The sequence below is a fragment of the Ptychodera flava genome, chromosome 6 (genome assembly GCF_041260155.1).
Source record: "Ptychodera flava strain L36383 chromosome 6, AS_Pfla_20210202, whole genome shotgun sequence".
Classification (NCBI taxonomy): domain Eukaryota; kingdom Metazoa; phylum Hemichordata; class Enteropneusta; family Ptychoderidae; genus Ptychodera; species Ptychodera flava.
The window spans coordinates 15,362,049-15,386,312 of record NC_091933.1 but is presented as its reverse complement, the minus strand read 5'-3'; the positions used below and the strand labels follow the sequence as shown (position 1 = coordinate 15,386,312).

Below are 24,264 nucleotides of genomic sequence, written 5' to 3'. Positions count from 1 at the left end.
ACTAAACTTTAGCAAAAATAAATAGACAAATAAAGAAAGAAAGAAAGAAAGAAAGAAAGCCAAATGGATCTAGTTGAATATTTTGTGCGGTTACTAAGTTTTGAGAAGCAGTGCATGATTCAGTTGGCAGTGGCATGGTATGCCAATGTTTTGATGTCTGGGGCAGGTGAGAAAGACGCACATAATGAAAACGTGACTTTCCCAGCGCCAGGACACACCATGCTGGAATTGTGCGCGTATTATTAAAATCTTTGCGCGACCGAGCATAGCACACTCACGGTCCCCTTTTGAGGGACCGTGGCCCACTATACACTGATAAAGGGTGTCCGGATACTGCGAGGGCAGACTCTTCAACACAGCAATCAGCTGCAAAGTCCACTGACAGCGATAGTTTCAAATTGTTCCGTACACTATGACTGTGTATGTCTTGAAAATATTTTCTTTAATTTTTCGATCGTCAAAATTAGATATATACTTTACAATGTACTAACAAAAGACGTTGACCCCGGGCCGGGCGTTGACCACCCCTACAACCAAGTATTACAGTCTACTTGACATGTATATAGTGTTGCCATACCATGTACTTGCATCCAGAGTATTATGTAACACGTTCATGATCACAACCAGCCACGTCTGGTTTCTGAGTTTGTACGATACGCCTGCGGAAGACACAGACTCTATGTTCAAACGGATATATCAGTGGCTGAATGATTTTTTTGCTTTCCGAGGGTATTTTCTACATCAACAACCTCAGGTAAAGCAGGCTTTGTTGCCATTTTCCATGATCACACTAATCTAGCTGTTTTACCTACGTTTTAATACTCGAATGTTGACATAAAGGATTTGTTATTTAATTTCAGTAACCCATTTTTGGATAACCCTTGCTTAGTTCTGTCTCAGATTTATTCACCTTTCTTTGCTACAAAAAAGTAACGTCTCCTCTGCAGCAGCGATAAGAGGCAGCAGAGATTCCACACCGACGCCCAGCCCTGCGTACGATGCTGTGTGTTCCGCTACAGCTAACCGCCCCGCTCACCACGGGGCGCTTAGCTGTAGCGGAACACACAGCATCGTACGCAGGGCTAACCGACGCCCTATGAAGCCTGCGAGTCGATGAAACCCCTGAGTACACATTTTTGTGGAGCATTGACGCTATTTTGTTTCGTGGTCGCTACGTAAAGATGTATGATCAGGCATGGAAGTAGATGCATAGTCCCTCCACGGGGTTAGTAGAGAGCTGACGGGAGTGTGGTTATGTTTGAAGGGAGATCATCGTGGACTATTACGTTGTGGCATTGTCAATACTCAAACTTAAATACGACACTCAAAGCCCCATTCATGCAATTTTTTTCCATAGGCAGTCGAGAAACTCACTACTGTCTTTTTTCCTACAACATATCTGAGCAGCGTTTCCACCGAAATAGCATAACTTTCCTTTAATCCTCAAGCGACACCATGAACCAGTCTATCGACAAATGCAAAATCGTGTTTGTCAATACATTCTTGCGGATTGGCAGCACACCAATGACAACGTGATGAACTAGCAGACTTGACCAAGCCCCGCCTCCAATTTGTCAATCAAATTTCCAGCGACCACATAAACCAATCAGGCGCGATGTTTGAATGTTTACATTCAATCGCAAGGTCAAAATCGTTCAGCTGGTCGTTCACCCTCTGAGAAAGCGTCAGGCGCAGAACTACTGCGCATCAAAACCCTAGGTCTCGCCTCGTCTGTGACTTTTTACTGTGTATGATCACGATCCGTGCTATGATTATGGACGTCCGTGGTATGATCATGAAGTACCCTTTATTTCCTCCATTATGAGAGCGAAATTCCAGAAATAATCAACGGAAACTCTTTTGAAAATCGGAACAACCTTCGTGGTTTGACTGAAAGCTCGTTTTCACCTTTCCAGAGGCATCGCGTTCATATCATCGCGTTCCATCATTAGGCAAACGTGTCTGAGATTATCCCGTATTTGACCCAAAGTTGTGTTATTGTCCATATCGAAGGCCAAGAAGCTTGACATCTTCAATTTCATCTATGATGCATAAGCCTTATGGTCAAAGAACTTGTGTCAGAAAGCAAAGCCAAAAATGAGTAAGAACAACCCCCAAAATGCGAAATGAAGTTAATTATCTGTGTTTTTTAAGTTTTTTATATTGAATCTTAGCACGACTCCAATCTACTCTGGCATATTTTGTACAGGACTCGTTTACTAGTAGTAGATGTTGGGCGCACATGATAAACACGTGACTTTGCCACTTCAGACCAAGCAGGAATTCAACGTCAATTATGTTAATTTTGGCTCCATTGAAACAGAACGTCATAATATTTGTGTTTGCACAACGCGAAGGACTGGATAGCTCTGCTATCGGTTCGGGTACGTCCAGGTTTCGGGTAACGTGAAATCTTCCGCTTCACATGTATCGCCCGTATTTCCACTGGCAGCGACATTGCAATTTATTCCAGTCAATACGTTCTGTATAAGGCTTTAAAGAGCATGTTCAAAAACGTAAGAATAAAAATCATATTGTAGCTTATATTTTACAAAGTACAAGAAAAGAGGGCTGGCAACCCCTACGAGAAAGTGATATAGGTCAACATGACAATGTGTTACTGAACACGTTACCAGTCTATTATGTAACATTTCCACAGTCAGATAGAGCCAATTTATTCTAGTTTGCGGTTTTAGCGCGGGCGTACGCGTCCCACTTGTAGACCGCCGGATATATCAGCGGCTAAAAGCTGTTGAGGATTTTTAGAAGATATAGCTCCGAAAATACAGGTAAAGCTCGGTTTTGCTTTCATTACCTCAGGGACTTTCGTCGTATATTATACGGATATATTAATGTTCGTGAGCGGGCAGCGTGCGGAGGAAACCACACTGAATATAAAATGCACAACTCTACAGCAACGAGGCCGATACGTTTTTGGACATTTCACGGTTTATACTTTCTCGATAAGTTTTGACAATCGTTGTTTTAACGGGTGGTTACCAGAATCACGGACGTAACGATGAACGTAAACAAATTGTCATTTAATCCCAGTAATCTATTTTTCAATGTTATGTTCAGTGTTCGGCCTCGGATATGGTCGCCATTCTGTGTCTCGGAAATTGCGAGTCGTCTACGGTGTAGGGGCGATATTAATTCGCCACTGCGAGGTCGTCGGAACCCGCCTCCCCCGCGTTTGTGCACGGTTTGGTCGAGCACTGTGCCTCTATTATATAGAGGGACCGTGAGTGGAGTACCGTGTTTCTTGGCTCAGTCGCCACGTCATAATAGGAACTCCGAAGGTTCGGTGACATCGACATTGATACGTCAATGCACTGACTACGATAGTCAGATTATCAAGAAGTCTAGTAGCCTTGTAAATTTTATAAATGTGTGATTTACAAGAGGATCCTCCCCAAAAAGTAAAACTTTTTCATGACAGACCTGTGACGACGCTATTCTAGACAAGGATAGAATGTCAATACTTTGTTATGGATTGCGCGCTTTTGTCAATTTTTCAGCACACCATCCAGCAACGCTTGCAACGTGACTGAACAAAACCAATTGACTGAGCCCCGCCTCCGATTTGTCAATCAAGTATCCGGTGACAATAATAACCACTCAGGTTCGATCGTGGACGGACGCTCCCATTGTCTGCACTAAATGTTGAGGTATTTACAGTCGACTGCAACATATGCAAGGTCAACGCTTTTGCGGTCGTTCGCTGTTTGTGACATGCGCAGAATTGCAGCAACGCCTTGTCTGTGAACAAATGGAAACCCTCTTGCTGGGTGACCGCGGAAAGCAGATGATTTTGGATTGGAGATATTTTCGTATTAAAGGGAGGACATCTTCAAAATGTAGCAGAGGTATTGAAGAAACTCCTGTAGCTCGAAACAAAGTATGCAAACGCTGCTATTAAAACTATCCAGGTGTTCGGCGCCCGTATGTGACTGTAGAGGTTAAAAAAATTCTTCATTTGTGTACAAGTCAAGTGACTCGGTGCTTCAACTGCTTGTGTACAATAGATATATGTCCCTCAGTTCGCAATGGTATGCATGAGGTTCACATGGTTATTGTGACTTTGATTTTATGGAGTATTTGCATTAGTTAATATAGATATTGACTTTGTCATCCTTATCGTTAGTTTTTCACCATAGCAACCAATTGTTGGTGCGAGAACAAGCGAGAGCAAGCCCTTGTGCACGAACGACTGCATTCAAAACAACCGTTAATAATGCAAGATCCTCGGGTTCATCGTCACGATTTAACCATGGAGTTAACCTACGGGCCTTTACATTCTCTTTGCATGCCAATCTAATCACGATTACATGTAACGCGGCTTAAAATCTGCCAAAAACTGACTATAATATGGGCAGTGAGCGACCTAGGAAAAAGTAGGAGGCTAGACTTTACTGGTTTGTGTTCTCAGTCTAGTAGAGAAGAGAGAATGTTTTAATCTTTTTTTTTTAACCACCATGCTTTATTCGAACTCTCTCTTTCTTGTGTTGAACAAGTAGGCCATATCTAACATCTGCTTTTACCTCCATGGTGAAATCGAGGACAGTTAGTTTATAAATGGATGTAAAATTTTTTTACATCCATGGTTTATAACATGGTTCCTCTGGACCGTGGTTTCAAAGCTGCAAGCTTTTAACAAAAGCTTGCGAATGTCGGTCGAAAGAATTTAAATTACCACCGTAGACAGTAGAGTTTCTGTAATGTTTATGGTAGAACCATGGATCTATTTTTTACATCTATGGTAGAACATACATGGAAAATGTCAGCTTTTTTAGGGGTGTGTGTTTTTAGGGGGTTTGATTTTTTCGTGGATTTATTCATACGGGGTGTTATCATCGATGAAAAGGAAGAAATTAAGGTCTTTAAATTTCGAGATGAGTCATGAGAACCCATCTAGTACCCGGGAATGTCACACAGCATATGCCGACACTGGCAACAGGCAGTGTCAGTGGCACCTGCTGTAGTGCTGATACTTTCTGAGCAGAAACCTATTCGTGAGTAATAGATAATCGCGATGTCGCAAGCAACAGTGAATAAATGCCGACGCATCGATACTCCGAGCGACTTTTTAGGCTACATAGCACAGGAGAGCAGTAGACACCGCAAAACAATCTTTGATGAAGGGAGAAATGACAGCGCAAGCCGATTAGCCTAGATCATACATACCTCCATGCCTAGATCAATACGTTGCCTTGCGCAGTGCCACATTGTAAAGTAGGCCAGCTGCGCGATGTAAACAAACAGAAAAACGCGCGAAAAAAAATCAGTGGGAAAAGTCGTAGAGGGCGCACAACGTTATTCAAAAAAGTGCCTACATTTTTAAACGACCGTGTACACAGCTATCCTGCGCACGTAAATGATCAATAGAGGTGCAAAAGTACTATTAGGAAATCATATATTTGCTTCGAAGATCGATGGATTACCCATGTAAGTTGTACTGTTTCCAATATTTGTTAATTTTACACGAAATAATCAGTTCGTGAATTTTATAGCCGTTTCTACGCAGCCATTTTGCCAAGGACATATCCGGTTCGGTCGAGTTGAGGGCAAAGAAAGGGCTTGGCCCCATTTAAAACTAGCGGCTCTGACGATTTACGCTTTCAAAATCGAGTAAACTTTCCATGTCTTTTTGTAAGGTTATCTAAGAGGCCGATTCAAGAAGTATGTCGGAAATTGTCACCTCCTCAGGCCTTAATCGCATTTTTTGTCGAATAGTCTGCACGACCAAAATGGAAACTTTGCACTTTGACCAGACGATAGACGCTATCGCTGGAAACTGCCAAAAATTCGATCGCTTGCGTCGATTTTATTTCAAAGAAGTCTGAACAACTCTTATATCTCTAGGCTTAGCCTCGTTATTCGATTTAAGTCAAACTTTTCGTGATTAAAATTAAATTATTTTGATCTGCTATGATTACGGCTTGTGAAGCCCTTGAATTTGAATGAATGAACATGCGTGTACGCATATGAGGACGCGATGGTATTCTTATGCAAAGTTAGGGATTCATGGGAAATAACCGACGCCATAGTCGAATCGGTCATCGAGATTTAGGACCCTTTAACTCGTTCTGCGTACGGTGCGTGTACGCTGGTCATGACTCTTCTGAGACACCTGCCGTACGGTCTACTGGCCAGAATGCCATCGACCAGCGACCTCTGTTGCTTTACAAATAATATTTTTCGTGTTGCTCACCTAAAGTGAGCAATTGTTCACTTTTAGGAGCGAGCGATAAGCCAATGCAAGCTTACGTGTACCGTAAGAATTCACTTTTCGTTGCTTGTGTTGTCCATGAAATCATTATGAAATAGTCCGTGGGCTGGAGGGGCCCACCGTGCACCCCCCCCATAAACCTACTACATGGGTATTTTTTTGTTCTTTGGGATCTGCTGAACTAGAAAAAAGATGTTAACATTGGATATTTTGGGATGCACTACCTGTCTGCACTGGTTTTTGATTTGTATGTACCGCAAAAAATGGCGAAAAATGGGTAGGGGTAAGGGGTACTATATCCTCCCCTAAATTGAGTAAACTAGCATGAAATAGCACAAACCTTACATTTTTGGAAAGCTCAGATAATGCTCTTTCTGAGGAATACCAACTTTAGCAAAATTAACTTGTGTACATAGAATAGAACGACTTTAAAATGAATTTTTTTGACAATTTTGAAATTTTTTACCCAAAATACCATGTAACAATTGTGATTTACTTTTTATTAAGCAAAATTTTCACAACTTTTTGTGTTTAATTTATTCATTCCGACATATTAAACAAGAAAAAAAGTGTTAACATCAGATATTTAACTATACACTACTTCTCTGGCGTCAATTTTGAATTGCGTGTATCTGTATGGGGTGTGCAAAAGCAAGGGGTAGGGGTACAACATTCTTTCCTTGATGAAGTAAACTGGCTTGAAATGCCATATACCTTATAGTTTTAGAAAGCTTAGATACTGGTCTTTATAAATGCATAAGATTTTAGTAAAAAAAATATGACGTCATAGAATTGGATTACTTTAAATCGTTTTTTTCTGGTAATTCAGCAATTTTAACCGGAAGAAAATACGATAACTATAATTGTTTCCTCCCAATGAAGCAAATCAAACAGATTTATGGATGTTATTTACTAATTGCAACGTGCTGAAGAAGAAAATAAATGTCAAAATTGGGTATTTACAATGCATTATTGTCTCTACTCACTAAAATGGCAAGTTTTGCTACATTGGTATATCGTGAATGGGCATTTTATTGTTATGCAATGAAATAATGCACAGCCTTAAAAAGAAGACTTTAAAATGCACACACATAGTCATATTGCCATTTTCTCCTTAAAGTAAATAGATTGTTGATGACTGTCTATTTTTATAATTTACTTTTTAAATATTTTTTTATAAAATAATTTTGATAAGACGTATTTGGAAAATTATCTATGCCTCCTTGTCTTACTTATACAGCAAGCATTACTAACAATCTATTAGGCCGTGGGCTAGAGGGGGCGTCTACGTGCACCTCCCCCCCCCCACCGCACAGGATAACAAACCTGTAATTTTCAGAAGCCTTGGGATCCCTAGAATAAGAAATAGGATTTTAACAGACAAAATATAGGGACTCAATAGCTGTTACGGTCATGTTTTGAAGGGTACCGCAAAATCACGATTTTGTGACCCACATGGATTTTTGTCAAACCTGTCTTCATGTACGTCATCTGCTGAGCTTACTGTTTAACATGATCTGACTTATGGGGTATCATTAGAAAGGTGATTTATTCTTCTTGAAAATGGTATATAGCAATATGCAATATCTTCTATAGTTTTCATGAAATAGCGCCATAATTTACCCCATACCCCAAAGTTTATGTCGCAAATTACTGTCAAAACTAATCTAAATTCTACCAATTATTTACATAGACATAATACAAAGGGCAGTGCTGTGTATTAACTTTGTGTTAAATGCTACAAGTACATGTTAGAAACCTGAAATAAACTTTTGACAGAAAAAATATTGGGATCCTGTAGCTGTAACAGTCATATTTTGAAGGGTTCCGCAAAATTACAGTATTACTGAATCACATTCGTTTTTGTTAAACCTGTCTTCTTGTAAGTCTTCTGCTGAGCTTATTTTGAACATAAAGAAGCATATGCGGTATCATTTGAAAGTTAATTTACTTTTCTTTAAAATGATATATTGCAACATGCAATATCTTCAATAGTTTTTAAGAAATGAGACCAAAACTTACCCCATACCCCAAAGTTTTATGTCGCAAGTTACAGTCAAAACTTCTGTCAAATTATACCAATTATTTTCCTAGACACTTTACAAAAGGCAATGCTTTGTATAAAATATATTTTATTTGGTACAGGAACATGTCAAAAATATGAGTTAGACTTTTAACAGACAAAATATTGGGATTGAATGACTGTTACTTGCATGTTACTTGCATGATTTGAAGGGTACCGTGAAGTCAGAGTATTACCGACTCGCATATGTTTTTGTTAAATGTGTCCTCTTGTAAGTCATCTGCTGAGCTTACATGTTAACATAACCTAGCTTTTAGGCTGCCATTATAAAAACAATTTCTTTGGCTTTAAAATGACATATTGTAGCATACAATATCTTTTATAGTTTTCATGAATAGGACCAAACCTTACCCCAAAGTTTTATGTCGTAAATTACTGTCAAAACTTATCTTAAATTCTACCAATTATTTACCTAGACATTATACAAAAGGCAATGCTTTGTATCAAATTGTTTTATTTGATACAGGTACATGTTAGAAAATTGAAATAAACTTTTAACACAAAAATATCCGGATGCTGTAGCTGTAACAGTCATATTTTGAATGGTACTGCAAAATCACTGTATTGTCAATTGCATACATTTTCGTTAAACCTGTCTTCTTGTAAGTCGCCTACTGAGCTTATTTTTATCATAACGTGGCAAGTTGGGCATCATTAGAAAGTTAATTTACTCTTCTTTAAAATAATATATTGCAATATGCAATATCTTTTACAGTTTTCATGTAATAGGACCACAACTTACCCCATACCCCAAAGTTTTATGTTCCAAATTACAGTCAAAACTAATCTCAAATTCTGCCAACTATTTACCTAGACATAATACAAAGGGCAATGATTTGTATAAAATATAGTTTATTTGCTACAGGTTCATGTTAGAAACTTGAAACGAACTTTTAACAGAAAAAATATTGTGATGCTGTAGCCGTAACAGTAATATTTTGAAGGGTACCACAAAATCATGGTATTGTCAACTCGCATACGTTTTTGTTTAACCTGTCTTATTGTAAGTCATCTGCTGAGCTTATTTTTTAACATAAGTTGGTTTTGGGGGTATCATTAAAAAGGTTTTATTTTCTTTGATATAAAATATTGTAATATACAATATCTTCTTTAGTGTTCACGAAATAAGACCAAAACTTACCCCATACCCCTAAGTTTATATTGCAAATTACTGTCACTACTGATTTCTAATTCTACCAAACTTTTACCTAGACATATGACAAAAGACAATGATTTGTATGAAATCTGTTTTATTTGCTACAGAGACATGTCACAAATATGAGATAGACTTTTAACAGACAAAATACTGGGATTGAATGGTTGCTGCTGTCATGTTTTGAAGGGTACCGTAAAGTCACAGTCTTGCCCACTCGTATGTGTTTTTGTTAAATGTGTCATCTTGTAAGTCATCTGCTGAGCTTACTTTTTACCCTAACCTATCTTATGGGCTATCATTGGAAAGACAATTTTTGCCAGAAAGCGATCGACATATTGTAATATGCAATATCTTCAATAGTTTTCATGAAATAGGGACCAAAACTTACCCCATATCCCAAATTCACAAACTGCAAAGTTTTAGAACAGATGCAGTTTGCAAATCAAACTAAGGCCGGGGTGATGAGGTTTTTGCTATTTCATTACAACTTAAGATGATAATGCACTTTATGATATGCTAAAAATAAGAGTGATAAAATCTTTGTAATGATACCCTACAATCTGCATTATGGACAAAATAAACCTTGGCAGATAAATTTCATGGAAACCTGTTTAATAAAATTTCACCGTTTCAGCAAAATATCCTGCTATCCTTCAAACCATGATGCTAACAGCTATTAAATCCCAATAATTATCCCGTTAATAGTATCTTTCATAGTTGGAAATGTCTCTGTAACAAATAAAATAAGTTTCATACAAAGTTTGTCTTTTTTTATAGAATTTTTCAAAATTAAATACTAGTTTTGACAGTAATTTACGACATAAAACTTGGGGTATGGGGTAAGTTTGGTCCTATTTCATGAAAACTATAAAAGATATTGTATGTTGCAATATGTCATTTTAAAGCCAAATAAATTGTCTTTCTAATGGCAGCCTATAAAGTAGGTTATGTTAACATGTAAGCTCAGCAGATGACTTACAAGACGACACATTTAACAAAAACATATGCGAGTCGGTAATACTCTGACTTCACGGTACCCTTCAAATCATGCAAGTAACAGTCATTCAATCCCAATATTTTGTCTGTTAAAAGTCTAACTCATATTTTTGACATGTCCCTCTATCAAATAAAATATATTTTATATAAAGTATTGCCTTTTGTAAAGTGTCTAGGAAAATAATTGGTAGAATTTGACATTAGTTTTGACTGTAACTTGCGACATAAAACTTTGGGGTATGGGGTAAGTTTTGGTCTCATTTCATGAAAACTATAGAAGATATTGCATATTGCAATATATCATTTTAAAGAAAAGTAAATTAACTTTCAAATGATACCGCATATGCTTCTTTATGTTCAAAATAAGCTCAGCAGAAGACTTACAAGAAGACAGGTTTAACAAAAACGAATGTGATTCAGTAATACTGTGATTTTGCGGAACCCTTCAAAATATGACTGTTACAGCTACAGGATCCCAATATTTTTCTGTTAAAAGTTTATTAATATTTCTTAAATGCTCCTTGTGCAAATAACACTGAATTGAATGTAAAATATTGCCTTTTGTATTATGTCTATGTAAATAATTGGTAGAATTTAGATTAGTTTTGACAGTAATTTGCGACATAAACTTTGGGGTATGGGGTAAATTATGGCGCTATTTCATGAAAACTATAGAAGATATTGCATATTGCTATATACCATTTTCAAGAAGAATAAATCACCTTTCTAATGATACCCAATAAGTCAGATCATGTTAAACAGTAAGCTCAGCAGATGACGTACATGAAGACAGGTTTGACAAAAATCCATGTGGGTCACTAAATCGTGATTTTGCGGTACCCTTCAAAACATGACCGTAACAGCTATTGAGTCCCTATATTTTGTCTGTTAAAATCCTATTTCTTATTCTAGGGATCCCAAGGCTTCTGAAAAATACAGGTTTGTTATCCTGTGCGGTTGGTGGGGGGGGGGGGGGGGGGGGGGAGGTGCACGTAGACGCCCCTCTAGCCCACGGCCTAATAGATTGTTAGTAATGCTTGCTGTATAAGTACATGTAAGACAAGAAGGCATAGATAATTTTCCAAATACGTCTTATCAAAATTATTTTATAAAAAAATATTTAAAAAGTAAATTATAAAAATAGACAGTCATCAACAATCTATTTACTTTAAGGAGAAAATGGCAATATGACTATGTGTGTGTGTTTTCTAGTCTTCTTTTTAACGCTGTGCATTATTTCATTGCATAACAATAAAATGCCCATTCTCGATATACCAATGTAGCAAAACTTGCCATTTTAGTGAGTAGAGACAATAATGCATTGTAAATACCCAATTTTGACATTTATTTTCTTCTTCAGCACATTGCAATTAGTAAATAACATCCATAAATCTGTTTGATTTGCTTCATTGGGAGGAAACAATAGTTATCGTATTTTCTTCCTGTTAAAATTGCTGAATTACCAGAAAAAACGATTTAAAGTTATCCAATTCTATGACGTCATATTTTTTTACTAAAATCTTATGCATTTTAGAAAGACCAGTATCTAAGCTTTCTAAAACTATAAGGTATATGGCATTTCAAGCCAGTTTACTTCATCAAGGAAAGAATGTTGTACCCCTACCCCTAGCTTTTGCACACCCCATACAGATACACGCAATTCAAAATTGACGCCAGAGAAGTAGTGTATAGTTAAATATCTGATGTTAACACTTTTTTTCTTGTTTAATATGTCGGAATGAATAAATTAAACACAAAAAGTTGTGAAATTTTGCTTAATAAAAGTAAATCACAATTGTTACATGGTATTTTGGGTAAAAAATTTCAAAATTGTCAAAAAAATTCATTTTAAAGTCGTCCTACTCTATGTACACAAGTTAATTTTGCTAAAGTTGGTATTCCTTAGAAAGAGCATTATCTGAGCTTTCCAAAAATGTAAGGTTTGTGCTATTTCATGCTAGTTTACTCAATTTAGGGGAGGATATAGTACCCCCTACCCCTACCCATTTTTCGCCATTTTTTGCGGTACATACAAATCAAAAACCAGTGCAGACAGGTAGTGCATCCCAAAATATCCAATGTTAACATCTTTTTTCTAGTTCAGCAGATCCCAAAGAACAAAAAAAATACCCATGTAGTAGGTTTATGGGGGGGGTGCACGGTGGGCCCCTCCAGCCCACGGACTAAAAGTGAAAGTAACTCAACTTTCCCTGTGACACCACGCAAGCGTCTATTGTAAATAGATTTAAATTATCAGCTTGCCCTTAGAATTCTAATGTCGTATCATGGAGCTAAAATATTTACCCTACTCAAGGGTACCAGTTTCTTGCCCCTTGGGATTTTCACCTGTATTGTTATGTAATAGCATGGATAATCCCATCAGCAATATTCAAGAAATCATTGTTGTGGAGGTGCCACACTTTCATAACAAACGGTTTTTTGTGAGCATATCAGCATCATTTTAATATAATACTCATCTGTTGTTAGCCAATATATTTGTTTACATGGTTCCTTCGAAATGAAGATTGAAGTAATATTATTCATATGTATTATGAAGAATGAATAGATAAAATCGTTTCTTCAACAAGATATCTTTTAGAAATTTCCTGATTTTAAACTTAGTGGTCTATCAGACTATATTTGCAATCTGTGTAGTTTGTGGACTGTGTGCAAAGTGTTCTGTGGTCTGTTTACCTCTATGGATGGAATTTGTTGTGAGGTAATTGCTGGTGATCATTCCAGACATGTTCCTATGCATAGAGTTCATGATTAATAAACCTATATTGGTTAGGGATGGATCTATTCTTATAACATTGTAAAGATGGCTCCTTTCCAAAAACAGTGAGTTAAGCAGAATGAGGCGTAAAACCATCCTCAGGCTCATGTAAATTAGTGGCTAGTGCTTTCTAGGGTAAATGTACAAATTATTGTCCTACCCAGACATCCTTGTAACTCTCTCTAGACGTCCTTGTGTCTAACTTGTGAATGACATCACCATGATCAACTATTTAAAAAATCAAATAATCAATAATAAGTCAGCTAGATTTATGAGCATTTTTTCCCATCAATAGCTTGAATTCAATAAGCTGGCTCTTTCCAAGGTCATGTTATGCAAGAAAGCTTGTCATGACCTTGCATAACAAAGAGGCAGATTGATTTGAATATACTTTAAAATGCGTTAAAGTGCGTTTTCAGGATTTAGTGTGTATTTTGTGTATGCTCTCTGGAGATGTAAGTTGCTCCATGTTGTTACAGTCCCTCCACTGTGATGTTGTAAATAGAAATGATACCGGTACAAGTACACAGTATCCGTTCGTCTTCCACAGCTGATTTTGTCAATATTCTGTGTCAACACTTTGTAGGAGGGGGATTCAAGAATAATTTCTTGGTGAAAAGAATGAGAAACAGCAGTGTTATGTAAACCTTTTAATCCTCATTCTGAAATAGATCACCCATGAACTTGCTCCAAATTGGCTATCTACAGTCTGTTTTAGAAATGTTCATAAAGGACTTCAGTTATTTTTAAGTTTTGTTTGTCAACAAAATGATGAATTTAATGTTTGTTTTTCAGGATAGTCTATTTGACATGTATGACATGTTGTTCTGTTTTGTCCTCAGAACCCATGGACACAGGCATCTGCCGATATGAAAAGAATTCAATTAATAACATTGATAGAGGGTTTGTTGGCAAAGGTATGTATGAGCCCCTATTTCTCATTATTGTTCCTGATGGCTTTTGTTCATGTACAAAGAAAGCTTGTCCCAATGCCTTTCCTCAATTGATTTCTGCACAGTATCTGCTTTTATCACTTGTGTGTATTGAACTTGACCATGCATGTTTCCATGGTATGACCAAAGAAAACTTCTTAAATAGGGTTTTGTTTTTTATAATGCATCTGACTGAAAAGGGACAAAAAGGTGAAGTCATGAATTGTGTCTTTGTTCTAAGGGTTTTGTTGATAACATGTTTGCAGAGTCAAAGACAAAAGCAGTCTAGAAAGAATGCTGTTTTAGACAAGCTTCACGTTTAGGTCAAGCTGTTTGTGTACTTTGTCCTCGGGTTCAAGGCTCTGTTATCAAATGCACATCAGTTGTGGTCAATTTATGATGTGTTATTGACATTGTTATAACTTCCATTTTCAGTGACATTGTTATAACTTCCACTTTCAGGGTAACCAGCTGACATACTTCTCTCCAAATGATGTGCTACTTAAAGACCGACTCAGTACTGGTGGGCAAAGCATAGTCTGGGAAGCCACAGTCAATATCAATGGAGAGGAGAAGGACGCTGTGGTGAAGGTAGTCAAAGATGATGAGGAACTGGAATATGCTGTTCATGAAGTAGAACTTTTGTGGTTAGTGTTTTGATGTTATGTCTGACATGATGACTCTATTTTAGATTTCACATGGCCTCGTTGTAAATACGGTAAACATATCTTGGCTTCTTTTCAATGGCACTGAATATTTTTATCTATGATTGCCTTGACACAGCTGTTCAGAGGCCAAAGCACTTCGCTGTATATTATTTGTATTAGTTTTTCATTGTCACTGCTGTGTGTGGTCTGTGTAGTGCCTGACATATGTTGAGCTACATGTATTTTGGGTTTGAAAATGAACAAGCAATTATGGGTAAATGTGAATATATCAAGGCTGTCAAGACCATACATTTCTCATGTTCTGATATAAGTTGCACAGAAAGCTGTTCACATTAAACAGTATTTTTGCTGTGGAAACAGTATCCAACAGTGATGTTACCGAAGTATAGCAATGCAAGTTGACAACAGAAATGGTATAAAGGTTCCCAAGTAGTTTACTTATATACTAAAACTTTAGCAAAAACACTTTGAAATGTATGGTGCTTGGAGAGCCAAAAATTACAGTTTAAAGCGCAGTGGTCGTCGCGCTGCGCGTGCGTGATTTTTTTGTTGATAAACATAAATTTTTGTAAACATAAGTCTTCTCAACTTCAATAGGAGTGAGATGCGAGCAGTCCCCCACTCTGTTAAGGCCTTTGTAAGACTAAACATCATGCAATAGTAAAATATTAAGATCGAAAACGAACTTCAGTGGTGTATTTCTATCTATAAACTCGTGTAGAGCTACGAACATTGGGACACTACACTCAGCACATTATGTCGCTGAGTTTACTGCATGCAGACACAGTGAACAAAAAGGTTTGATCGCGCGCGATCACGTTGGTTGTACACAATGCTATGTACAGTACAGTGAAAATACATAACTAAAATGATCAACGTTGCCTATATATGTAGACCTGCAACAAGCACAATGCCTAACACAAAAATTACACTCAAGACCATGATCGGCAAGCCAGAGCAGGACACGAGAGATGTTGTTGGGAGACGGTCACCGCGTTGACGTACACGGATATAGAGAATCCGGTCCCACAACGTACCGGCCCGCGACGACTTGGCCCACAACCAACTGTTGATCACCATGTCTTACTTCTCCTAGTATTACGTGGTAAGAAATAGTAAAATGACAGGAAACAATAGACAAAACGAGCGGGTTTTCGCGGCATTTGGCAGGAAAATTGCACGGCTACACCGTGCATAGACGTATCGAGAGATCCTGTGCCCCGGCCCTGTGCACGGTCATGGCAGTGATCCAACCGCTAGCTGGTGTAGGCCTACCGGTGATGGGCAAACGTCGTTGTTGTACCTCCTGATTGCCGGGTAGGTCTGAATCTTTTTTCAAGTGAGATAACCCCCACATAACAAGAAGACCTATGAAAGGTCCTTCGCTTGACTTGATTCCTGTACTCGGAATTCTCGTTTGCACCCCAAAACGGGGTAAACTTTGTAGTTGAGTTGGATTCTCCACAGCCGAGTGAAGCGCGCCATAAACCCGGTTTGACACGGACGTTCATACAGACCACGGAACGGAACAGATGCAGAGATGCTTCTTGCTGCAGCGGGCATTGCTCTGCGAGCTGTAGATTTCTGTAGTTTGGGTTGTTGTCTTTGTACTCCTGTCGGACCTCTTGAAATGAAAGCTCTCGCCCTTGCTAGCGATGTCGAAAACTAGAGCCCGGTCGTTGATAGTCTGTTGGCGTATACATGCGTACATGCGTACGTCTAGCTCTATGGCTCGAGCGATAACAGTAGCCGAGCCCCATTCAACTGATTCAAGAAATCATGAGCAAATGTGATCTCAATCCAGCGTGCAATTATTGTTCAATATTCAGCAGATATTTAACTGAGATTAATTGACCTTTTATCGCGTGTTACATTTGGTTAGTTGGTATACATGTGACAGATCAGCCGCCATTTTAACAAGCCGCAATATCGCAAACATTACAATCAACCCGTAACATGTGCGGCGTTCTTGGATTTGTTTACAACAGAGGGGGACCCCCTCAGGAGGATGCGCAGCGCGACGACCACTGCGCTTTAAAGGCAAGTATTTCTTTTCAAGTGACGGTGAATAATTGACACTGACATGTATATGTATATATGTAGGGACAGGGCTATTACAAAAAGATTTCTAGATTTTTCCAGAATCAAATTCTTGAATGAGTAGAACAGTCTTGTTCATGGCATTGACATTGCTCTGAGTGACATTTCTTGATCAAGGTCATTGTAGAATATTCTTTTAATTACTCAATGCTGCCAGGTTGTTTATCGTCAGGGTTAAAAAAATAGCATGTAAGATTTTCTCCTTCATCTGTTCTGTGACACACACAGTGAGTGCCAAGATGTGTTAGACTGTGTGGTGAAGATATTGGGAATGACAGTGGTGACGGATGAAGTGGAAAACCACAAGCGTACATACAGACTGGGACTTGTCCTGGAAAAGGGAGACCATGACTTATCCACACATCTGAACAACAATTCATCGTACTCTGCCGTAACATTACTAGAGATCTTCTGTTCCATCGTTGAAAAAGTGTACGCACTTCACAAACACGGCATTGCCCACAGAGACTTAAAGTTGGAAAATATACTAGTTCAAGTAAGTGCCAGTGGCAGATTGCACTGTTACGTTGAGTCAGTCTAAATGATAACATTTCTCAGTTCAACCTTCTACTTGCTCAGCGGTTACTCAAGCAACCTGGCAAAGTCTCTTTGTGGGCATATCCATAAAGGGACTCTATAGTAACTAGTGCCCTTACAGAGTTGAATCACAAAGCACATCTGTCTCAGATTCTCAAGACACCTAAAGTATTGATTATTCAAGGTCAAAGCAACCAAATTATATAGTAAGAATAGTTTTGATATTTAGAATACAGACTCCAGTGTTGTTGTTACTCTTATCATGGTATAGATACTTGGTCAAATCAAGTAGGAGTTTTGTAAGATAGTTTGGAATGTTAGTTCACGAAGTGTAATACAGTACATATTTCAACCCATGTTAACCAGATGATTGCAAACTGTTGAGGAAATATGGCCGGATAACATAATTTAGAAAACCTTCACATTTGCTGATCTGTTTCACGCACAGTTCAATACCATTCCAAAGTGCTGCATGTTTTGTGGATGTAGTCTTTCTCACTTCAGCAGTAAAAGAATCTGAAGATGCCTAAATTTTTTTCCAAAACAGGGTGAAGATTTGAAAATTGTAGATTTAGGATTAGCCACAAAAACCGAGAAGTACTATGAAGCTGAGTGGCATATCATTTGTGGTACCAAGGGCTATGATGCCCCTGAAATATGTCTGGGTGAGATGGACGGAGAAGCTATATATGAGCCGAAATCTGTGGATTTCTTCAGTCTTGGTGTCATGCTCTTCAGTATGGTGAGTTTGCTGTCCCACGTTTCATGAGCAATGTGTATACACAATGTGTTCAGTCATATGTTTGAAATCTGATTGAACTGCATAAGATAGTTGAAGTTACAATTTTGAAGAAGTTAAATAATGCTTGTTCACCTCAAAGTGAACGTGTCTTGTGACTTTGAAAGGCATGTACAAATGTGTGTATTATGATACAAGACTTCAAGTATTTGTGTGTGCAAATCAGAAAAGAGACAAAGGCAACCCTTTTGTACTTTTATGACCTGATGCAGGTGTTAATCAGTTGATTTTCTAGAATCACAATAGATATTGAAAGTCATAAATGTCATTAAAAAGCCGCAGCAGTTGTTGAATATCTTATATTTCTTTTGCTTGTTACAGTTGCTAGACCGTACCAAGCATGATACAAAGAAATGCCAAAAAGCAATATCACAGGCTACAAAGCGACTGAACTGTGACACGGTCATTGAACGCTGTGTACAAGGAAAGTTGATCTGTGGAGACCACGAGCACATCCTGGATATCATCAGGTTAGTGGTTCTCTTTGACGATATTAGTGGGATTCTGTAGTTCTTTCACTGTTCAGTGCTCGCTTCGATGTTGTCATAGATTTCATAACATAACTAACAATCTTAGAGATAATATCTGGTCATTGATGAAGAAGTTACATTGTTTTTATAATGACTGAATGTACATGCAAGTTAACTTTTATGCTTGAACAACTTTGTCAGGCCACATTGAACAAAGTCTGACCTCTACAGCTCTGGTTGCACTAACTCCAACATATTGTATGAAGAAACATACTTATTTACTGTAATTTTTACAGCAATCACGTTATCTAAAGAGAAATGAGTAAACTTAGATGATAAAACAACTTTTCACACGTACACCTAAAAAGTTGAGCTCTCAATGCCAATTATTTGTGTCGCCATACCATGGTATTTTTGCTTCTTATGAAACCATGCTGCTGGTTACACTTCCTTATTTGACTCTTCCTGTTTAATGGTAAAGTATATTCAAAAGAGTGAGGTTGAAATCATAAAAGAGTCACACTGCATAACCAGTAACTTTCTATTTATGCTGACAAGTCCAAAGTGGTACAATAGGTATTTTTTGACATGAAAAGTATGTAAACACACCGTTTTGTGTCTCCTTCAGAGATTTGATTGAGCCAGATCCCTGCAGACGCTTGACTAATGCAAGAGTTCTGCTGAACAGAGTGCAAAAGGTTCTCAAGGAATTCAAAACAGGTGAGTGTCACATTTTGTCAGATCTCATTATTCAGTACTGCAAACAATCATAATGTCCCCTCATTGGGTTCTCAGGATTCTACATAAATGTGGTTTATAGAGGCAAATACTATAGGAAATGTATGCAATTATATACATGCTGCACTGGCTATTTCAAATTGCATTTTACATACTTGTTTTGTTGGTACCTTTTCATTTGGAGACAAGGACAAAACTGTCCAATTACCTGTTGTGACCCAAATAGTTTGATAATGTGTAGATGTATATATATAACATTAAGGCTCCATAAGCTGTATCTTTTGGCTACTTTTTCAGAACTTTTATTTTGTGGTTTCCCTACACTTTCTGCATTCAGTCCCTAAACTTAATTTAATGCCAAGTATTAAGCATATCAACACAACCTATATGAGTGTAATCTGCATTGTAATTGTTGAAAATAGCATCCTAGTCCCGACTAGAGTTGATTTATACAGAAATAGAATACTGAAAAACTTGCCACAAATTACAGCTTATGTCCCTTTAAGAATGCTTTTCTTAACCTTTTACCCACCAGACAGTATCACTTCTCCATCTGCCACATCAGTAAATAGCAGTATTGAGCCAAAACCATATGTATTTCCACCCACTTGGCCTAGTATGTTATGGCAGCTTTAGTCGGTAAAAATCATGTTTACAGTACATTGTATCTCTGTCTTCAGGGACCTTCAAATCTTCAAGTCTTTGTTAAAATACACCATATGGGACAAGTTTTGCTTTGGTAGTTTTAACCAACTTGACCTGATGGTAAAATACAAACTTGACAGGAAAAGGGTTAAGTGTCCCTGTACACCAAGTCTAGAAATTACACTCAGACTGTGATTTCATATCTCTGCATACAGGAGTAAGTGTAGAAGGTGATAGCAATGTTGTCTGTCAGTCAATATCAGCCAGGAGAAGAAGTGGAAAGGAAAACGACGTGGCTCTTAAGGTTGGTGACTTTGATCTTTCCTTTTGAACGTGACTCCAACTTGCTTATTTATGATGAGACCCCAGGCCTTTGGGCTTTGGAACAACTGGTGCAATCAAAACCAACAGTTTTCAAGGTTTTCAATTATTCAATTGAGCATGTTTTGCTGCCAAAAAGTAGCCCTGGTCAGGGTTGGTTTTAGAAGACTCAATGAGCGAGTTTTATCAAAGGGACAGTCTCGCTCCATTGAAAAATGAATGTGACCTGACTGTCTTTTGTGAAGGAAAAAATGTTACCGGTAATTTTACTAAAAGAGTTCTTCCTTTCTATTGACTCTCTGTCCTCTCTTCATTGCAGCCTTTGAAGGCGACTGTTGAAAACAAATACACAAGGCCAAAGAGGCTTCAAGAAAGGAATAGGTCACCAAGGTCACCCAGGACTCCCAAGTCTCCCAGAGGTAGCGGCAGGGTTATGAGAAAGTTCATCTTTCAGGAACACATAGACACTTGGAAGAGACGGGGACGGAGTCTTAGCAAGGACCACTGGGGCTGAGATGCATGGATAATTTATTCAGTATTAAAAGATGTTGAGTGCTGGCAAAATCAAAGCAGAAACTCTGTGAGTTCAAACCCAATGCTAAGCACTTACTGTCTACATACCTTGAAAAAAAAAATATGACTTAAGCAGACAGGGAGAGACAAATGGAAAGGTTTGGTTACTGCTTTACTGAAGTCGTTATGCTTGCACATTGAAGGCAGGTGCAGTTTCATAACTTTCATTTTGGAAAAAAAATTTGCAGGTGATATGAGAAAGAGAGTTTTCATTTACTGCCTAGCGCAACATGTATAGAGTTGTTGTACATGTAGTGCTATGTATAGATGACCATAATGGTACAACATAAAAAACACACTGTACATATCTTTATGATTTTCACTTTAGATTTTTGAAAGCCTTTAAGTGGCAGCTTATCGTGTCTGCTGTTACTTATGCAGTATGTGTTGGATCTATTAAATCCAGCGTATGTTGCAAAAGTTATCGCAAGTGCCAAACTCTTCTACCTAGTCTGCGACCTCTGAACATAAACTGGTATAAATGGCCTTAACAGGATGGTTCACAAAATTTCAAACACGCAATTCACAATGAAAGTCCCCTGCACACTGAAACGGGAGATTTCAAGCTTTCTTGAAATTGTGTTTCACGGACTCTGATATATTTTGTGATAGATTTGCTCTGAAACATGCCACTCTACCTACACAATCATCGATGGAGGCTTGTTAACATAAACCTGTAAATTTGAAACCCACATGAAAAAAGCTGTACTTCTTTACATGTATTTGAAGGTTTTGACTCAGTAGATTTAAATTTGGGAATATGAAGACAGCCAGGCTGTCGTACATCCTGTTTGTTTCTCACAAGAATGCAGATAACTTTGAAATAGTTTCACCAAGACTGAATATTTCTAGAAAGTTTTCAAGCCTATTTCAACCGGAACATCGGCCTCTCCACAGCTGAGGCTTGACAAGTGTAATGCACATATGTGCATTTGTCTGTGACATGGTTGTACCAAATGTAAATGAGGAACATTAATTTCATCAGTGTGAATAAATGATGCCTTCAAACTAAATGTTCACTACACACACCTTTTGCATGAAATTCAGTTCCTCAAGAAATATTCAACTCTGTCTTCCTCGAAGGACTGTTGGAAAAAGTGAAACATTTGTATGGTTTGGAATTCGGACACAAAAGAATGACAAAACCATGCATATGACACTGCCAAGTTCAAGTCCGACCAGCCTCCAGTCCAACAATCACAAGTTCCCTTGATAATTGGCTTTGTGTAGAATTCAAGTGCAATTACATTTTCAGCCTGCAAAAATAAACCCTCCCTTCCAAATTTTGTACCTGTGGCATGTTTCTGTTGCTTTAAAACATTGAACGCTTTTTCCAGGTCAAATTCTGATAGATTGTAAGTTGAAAGGTTGAGAAAAATTTAGTGGTGCAATGTCTACTCTGGTACCACTTTGTTAGAAATAATCAGGATATATTTACCCTTGATTGCTGTAAATAGCATACCCTATAGGCTAACCTAGGTCAGTATGAGCCAGTCATGTCCAGTACAGTGTTTTTTTTTCCAGAAAATTACAAGTACTTCATTGTTTCTGAGCACATTTCTTACTTTGTCTTCCTGTACATAACCATTGCCGTTGCATATACTGTAAATCAAACATGTCATTGTGTAATATTGTAATATTGATGTATTGATCACTGTAGCTTGAGATGTATACTTTACCAAACCTAGAACAGTCAAGTTTAAGAGAAGACCACTTCTTGTCTTTTCCATATTTATATCTGCTGCTCTCGGTAAATTTCCTAACCCAGCAAACCTACCGGTGTTTATCATTTTACCAAAATGGTCACACTGCCACATTTTGTATATCATTTTTTTTTGTTATTTCAATTTTGTACGCTGTTTGATGCATTATTTGACATTATAGGGGGATTTTTGATGAAGCAAAAAAAAAAAAGATTGTGTTGTACTGTGTTAAGATGTCCTACAAGTTTTAATTTTTGAAAATGATGCATTTCAAAGAACCAGTCAGTCTCGACGGCATTGGTGCTTGAATCACAGCGATGGTTTGGAGGAATTTCAAGTTTATAAATCCTGAACGGTCCCTGTGTTCCAAATTACATGACATGATGTTCTTCGTTCGTCCTGAGGGCTTTTTCAACATGCAGAGTGTCTGGTACACTTTGTATAGTGGAAGCCTTCCATTTATCAGTTAGGAACTCTGTCAGAAATGACAGGCTGGGCAATTTGAAGCAAGATTTTATTGTCTCAGAAAATCTGCCTTATTTTTACAACTCTGTCTTCAAACTCTTTGCGTTTGTTTAAGAAATTCTTGTCACTGTACAGTTCCAAGTTTCAGCGTAAGAGTGAAAAGACATCACAGTTAATGTGATAAATGGAAAATTCCCACCAAAGTTAAAATGATGTAAGTTAGTCGCGTCTTTAAGGAGACTCCCTAAATCTTAGACTGAATGGGGATTTCTTAGGGCTAACATAACTTTGCACGTTGAAATATATATGTCAAAAGAATTAACTTTATCAATTGATGTTAGATGTGAAATGATCAGTTTGTCTTTTTTTATTAAAGCAAGGATAGATCAAAATGATACATGTTATAAATTTACGTTATTTGTTCTTCATTTACTGTTTATGGTGTGTAGCGTACTGAATTGAATTTGAATTATTTGTGGCAATGTAAAGTGTATGGTATCAATAAAATTCTATGTATGTTTCAAAATTATAGTTTGTGCGTGGTACTGATAGTTTAACTGCAATCCTACTCATTTTTAAAGTTGTCCATAATAATGTCACAAAGTGAGCTATTATGTAAATGGCAACATGTTTGGGACTCTTGATGGACAACGCTGCAATCACGGTTTTAGTTAAAGTCTTCACAACCTGCAGTGACATGCCTTCAGAGGCTGGTGAATACGACAATGGTAACAGTATTAAGGAAAGGGGAGCATTTTTTGACCGAACACCTATTAATCCATACCCATCAACGGGAAAAATTCCCCAGGAAATGCCATTTCTTTTGTATCACCCCAACCTCTGCCAGAAATGTGCAGACAGTGGACAAGGTTTATATCTTAAGAGATAAAAGTTGGTCAACAGGTTATCATTTCATCAGCTGTTAGAATCTGCAGAAAAATGGAACACATTCATAAAGGTTTTCAGGGGACACATCTCAACTATTAGTCCTTGCTTCTGTATCATCTCTGTCCTGTGATCTGGGAGGAACTATCTTATATTTAGTGCATAGGATTCATTCATATCCTCTTCTA

General features: G+C 37.8%; 1 protein-coding gene across 3 annotated transcripts; it reads left to right on the top strand.

Moving 5' to 3' along the window:
- Nucleotides 1–548: 548 nt before the first annotated feature.
- Nucleotides 549–23,720, top strand: LOC139134948 (sperm motility kinase 2B-like). 3 transcript variants are annotated; one of them, XM_070702053.1, is made up of 9 exons: nucleotides 549–754; nucleotides 14,083–14,157; nucleotides 14,635–14,819; nucleotides 17,169–17,436; nucleotides 18,025–18,219; nucleotides 18,598–18,746; nucleotides 19,375–19,466; nucleotides 20,345–20,433; nucleotides 20,770–23,720. In XM_070702053.1, the coding sequence occupies exons 1-9, from the start codon at nucleotides 557–559 to the stop codon at nucleotides 20,962–20,964; spliced, it is 1,446 nt and encodes a 481-aa protein (XP_070558154.1). In that variant the 5' UTR covers nucleotides 549–556; the 3' UTR covers nucleotides 20,965–23,720. The 3 variants fall into 3 exon arrangements, with proteins under 3 accessions (XP_070558154.1, XP_070558155.1, XP_070558156.1); XM_070702054.1 differs by lacking the exon at nucleotides 549–754 and adding an exon at nucleotides 2,649–2,789; XM_070702055.1 differs by lacking the exon at nucleotides 549–754 and adding an exon at nucleotides 5,294–5,445.
- The last annotated feature ends 544 nt before the right edge of the window (nucleotides 23,721–24,264 follow it).

Coding starts and splice junctions, on each gene's coding strand:
- LOC139134948 (XM_070702053.1), top strand. CDS start 557: ATGTATATAGTGTTGCCATACCATGTACTTGCATCCAGAGTATTATGT. Junction 18,747..19,374: donor CACATCCTGGATATCATCAG/GTTAGTGGTTCT, acceptor TGTCTCCTTCAG/AGATTTGATTGAGCCAGATC. Junction 20,434..20,769: donor AAAACGACGTGGCTCTTAAG/GTTGGTGACTTT, acceptor TCTTCATTGCAG/CCTTTGAAGGCGACTGTTGA.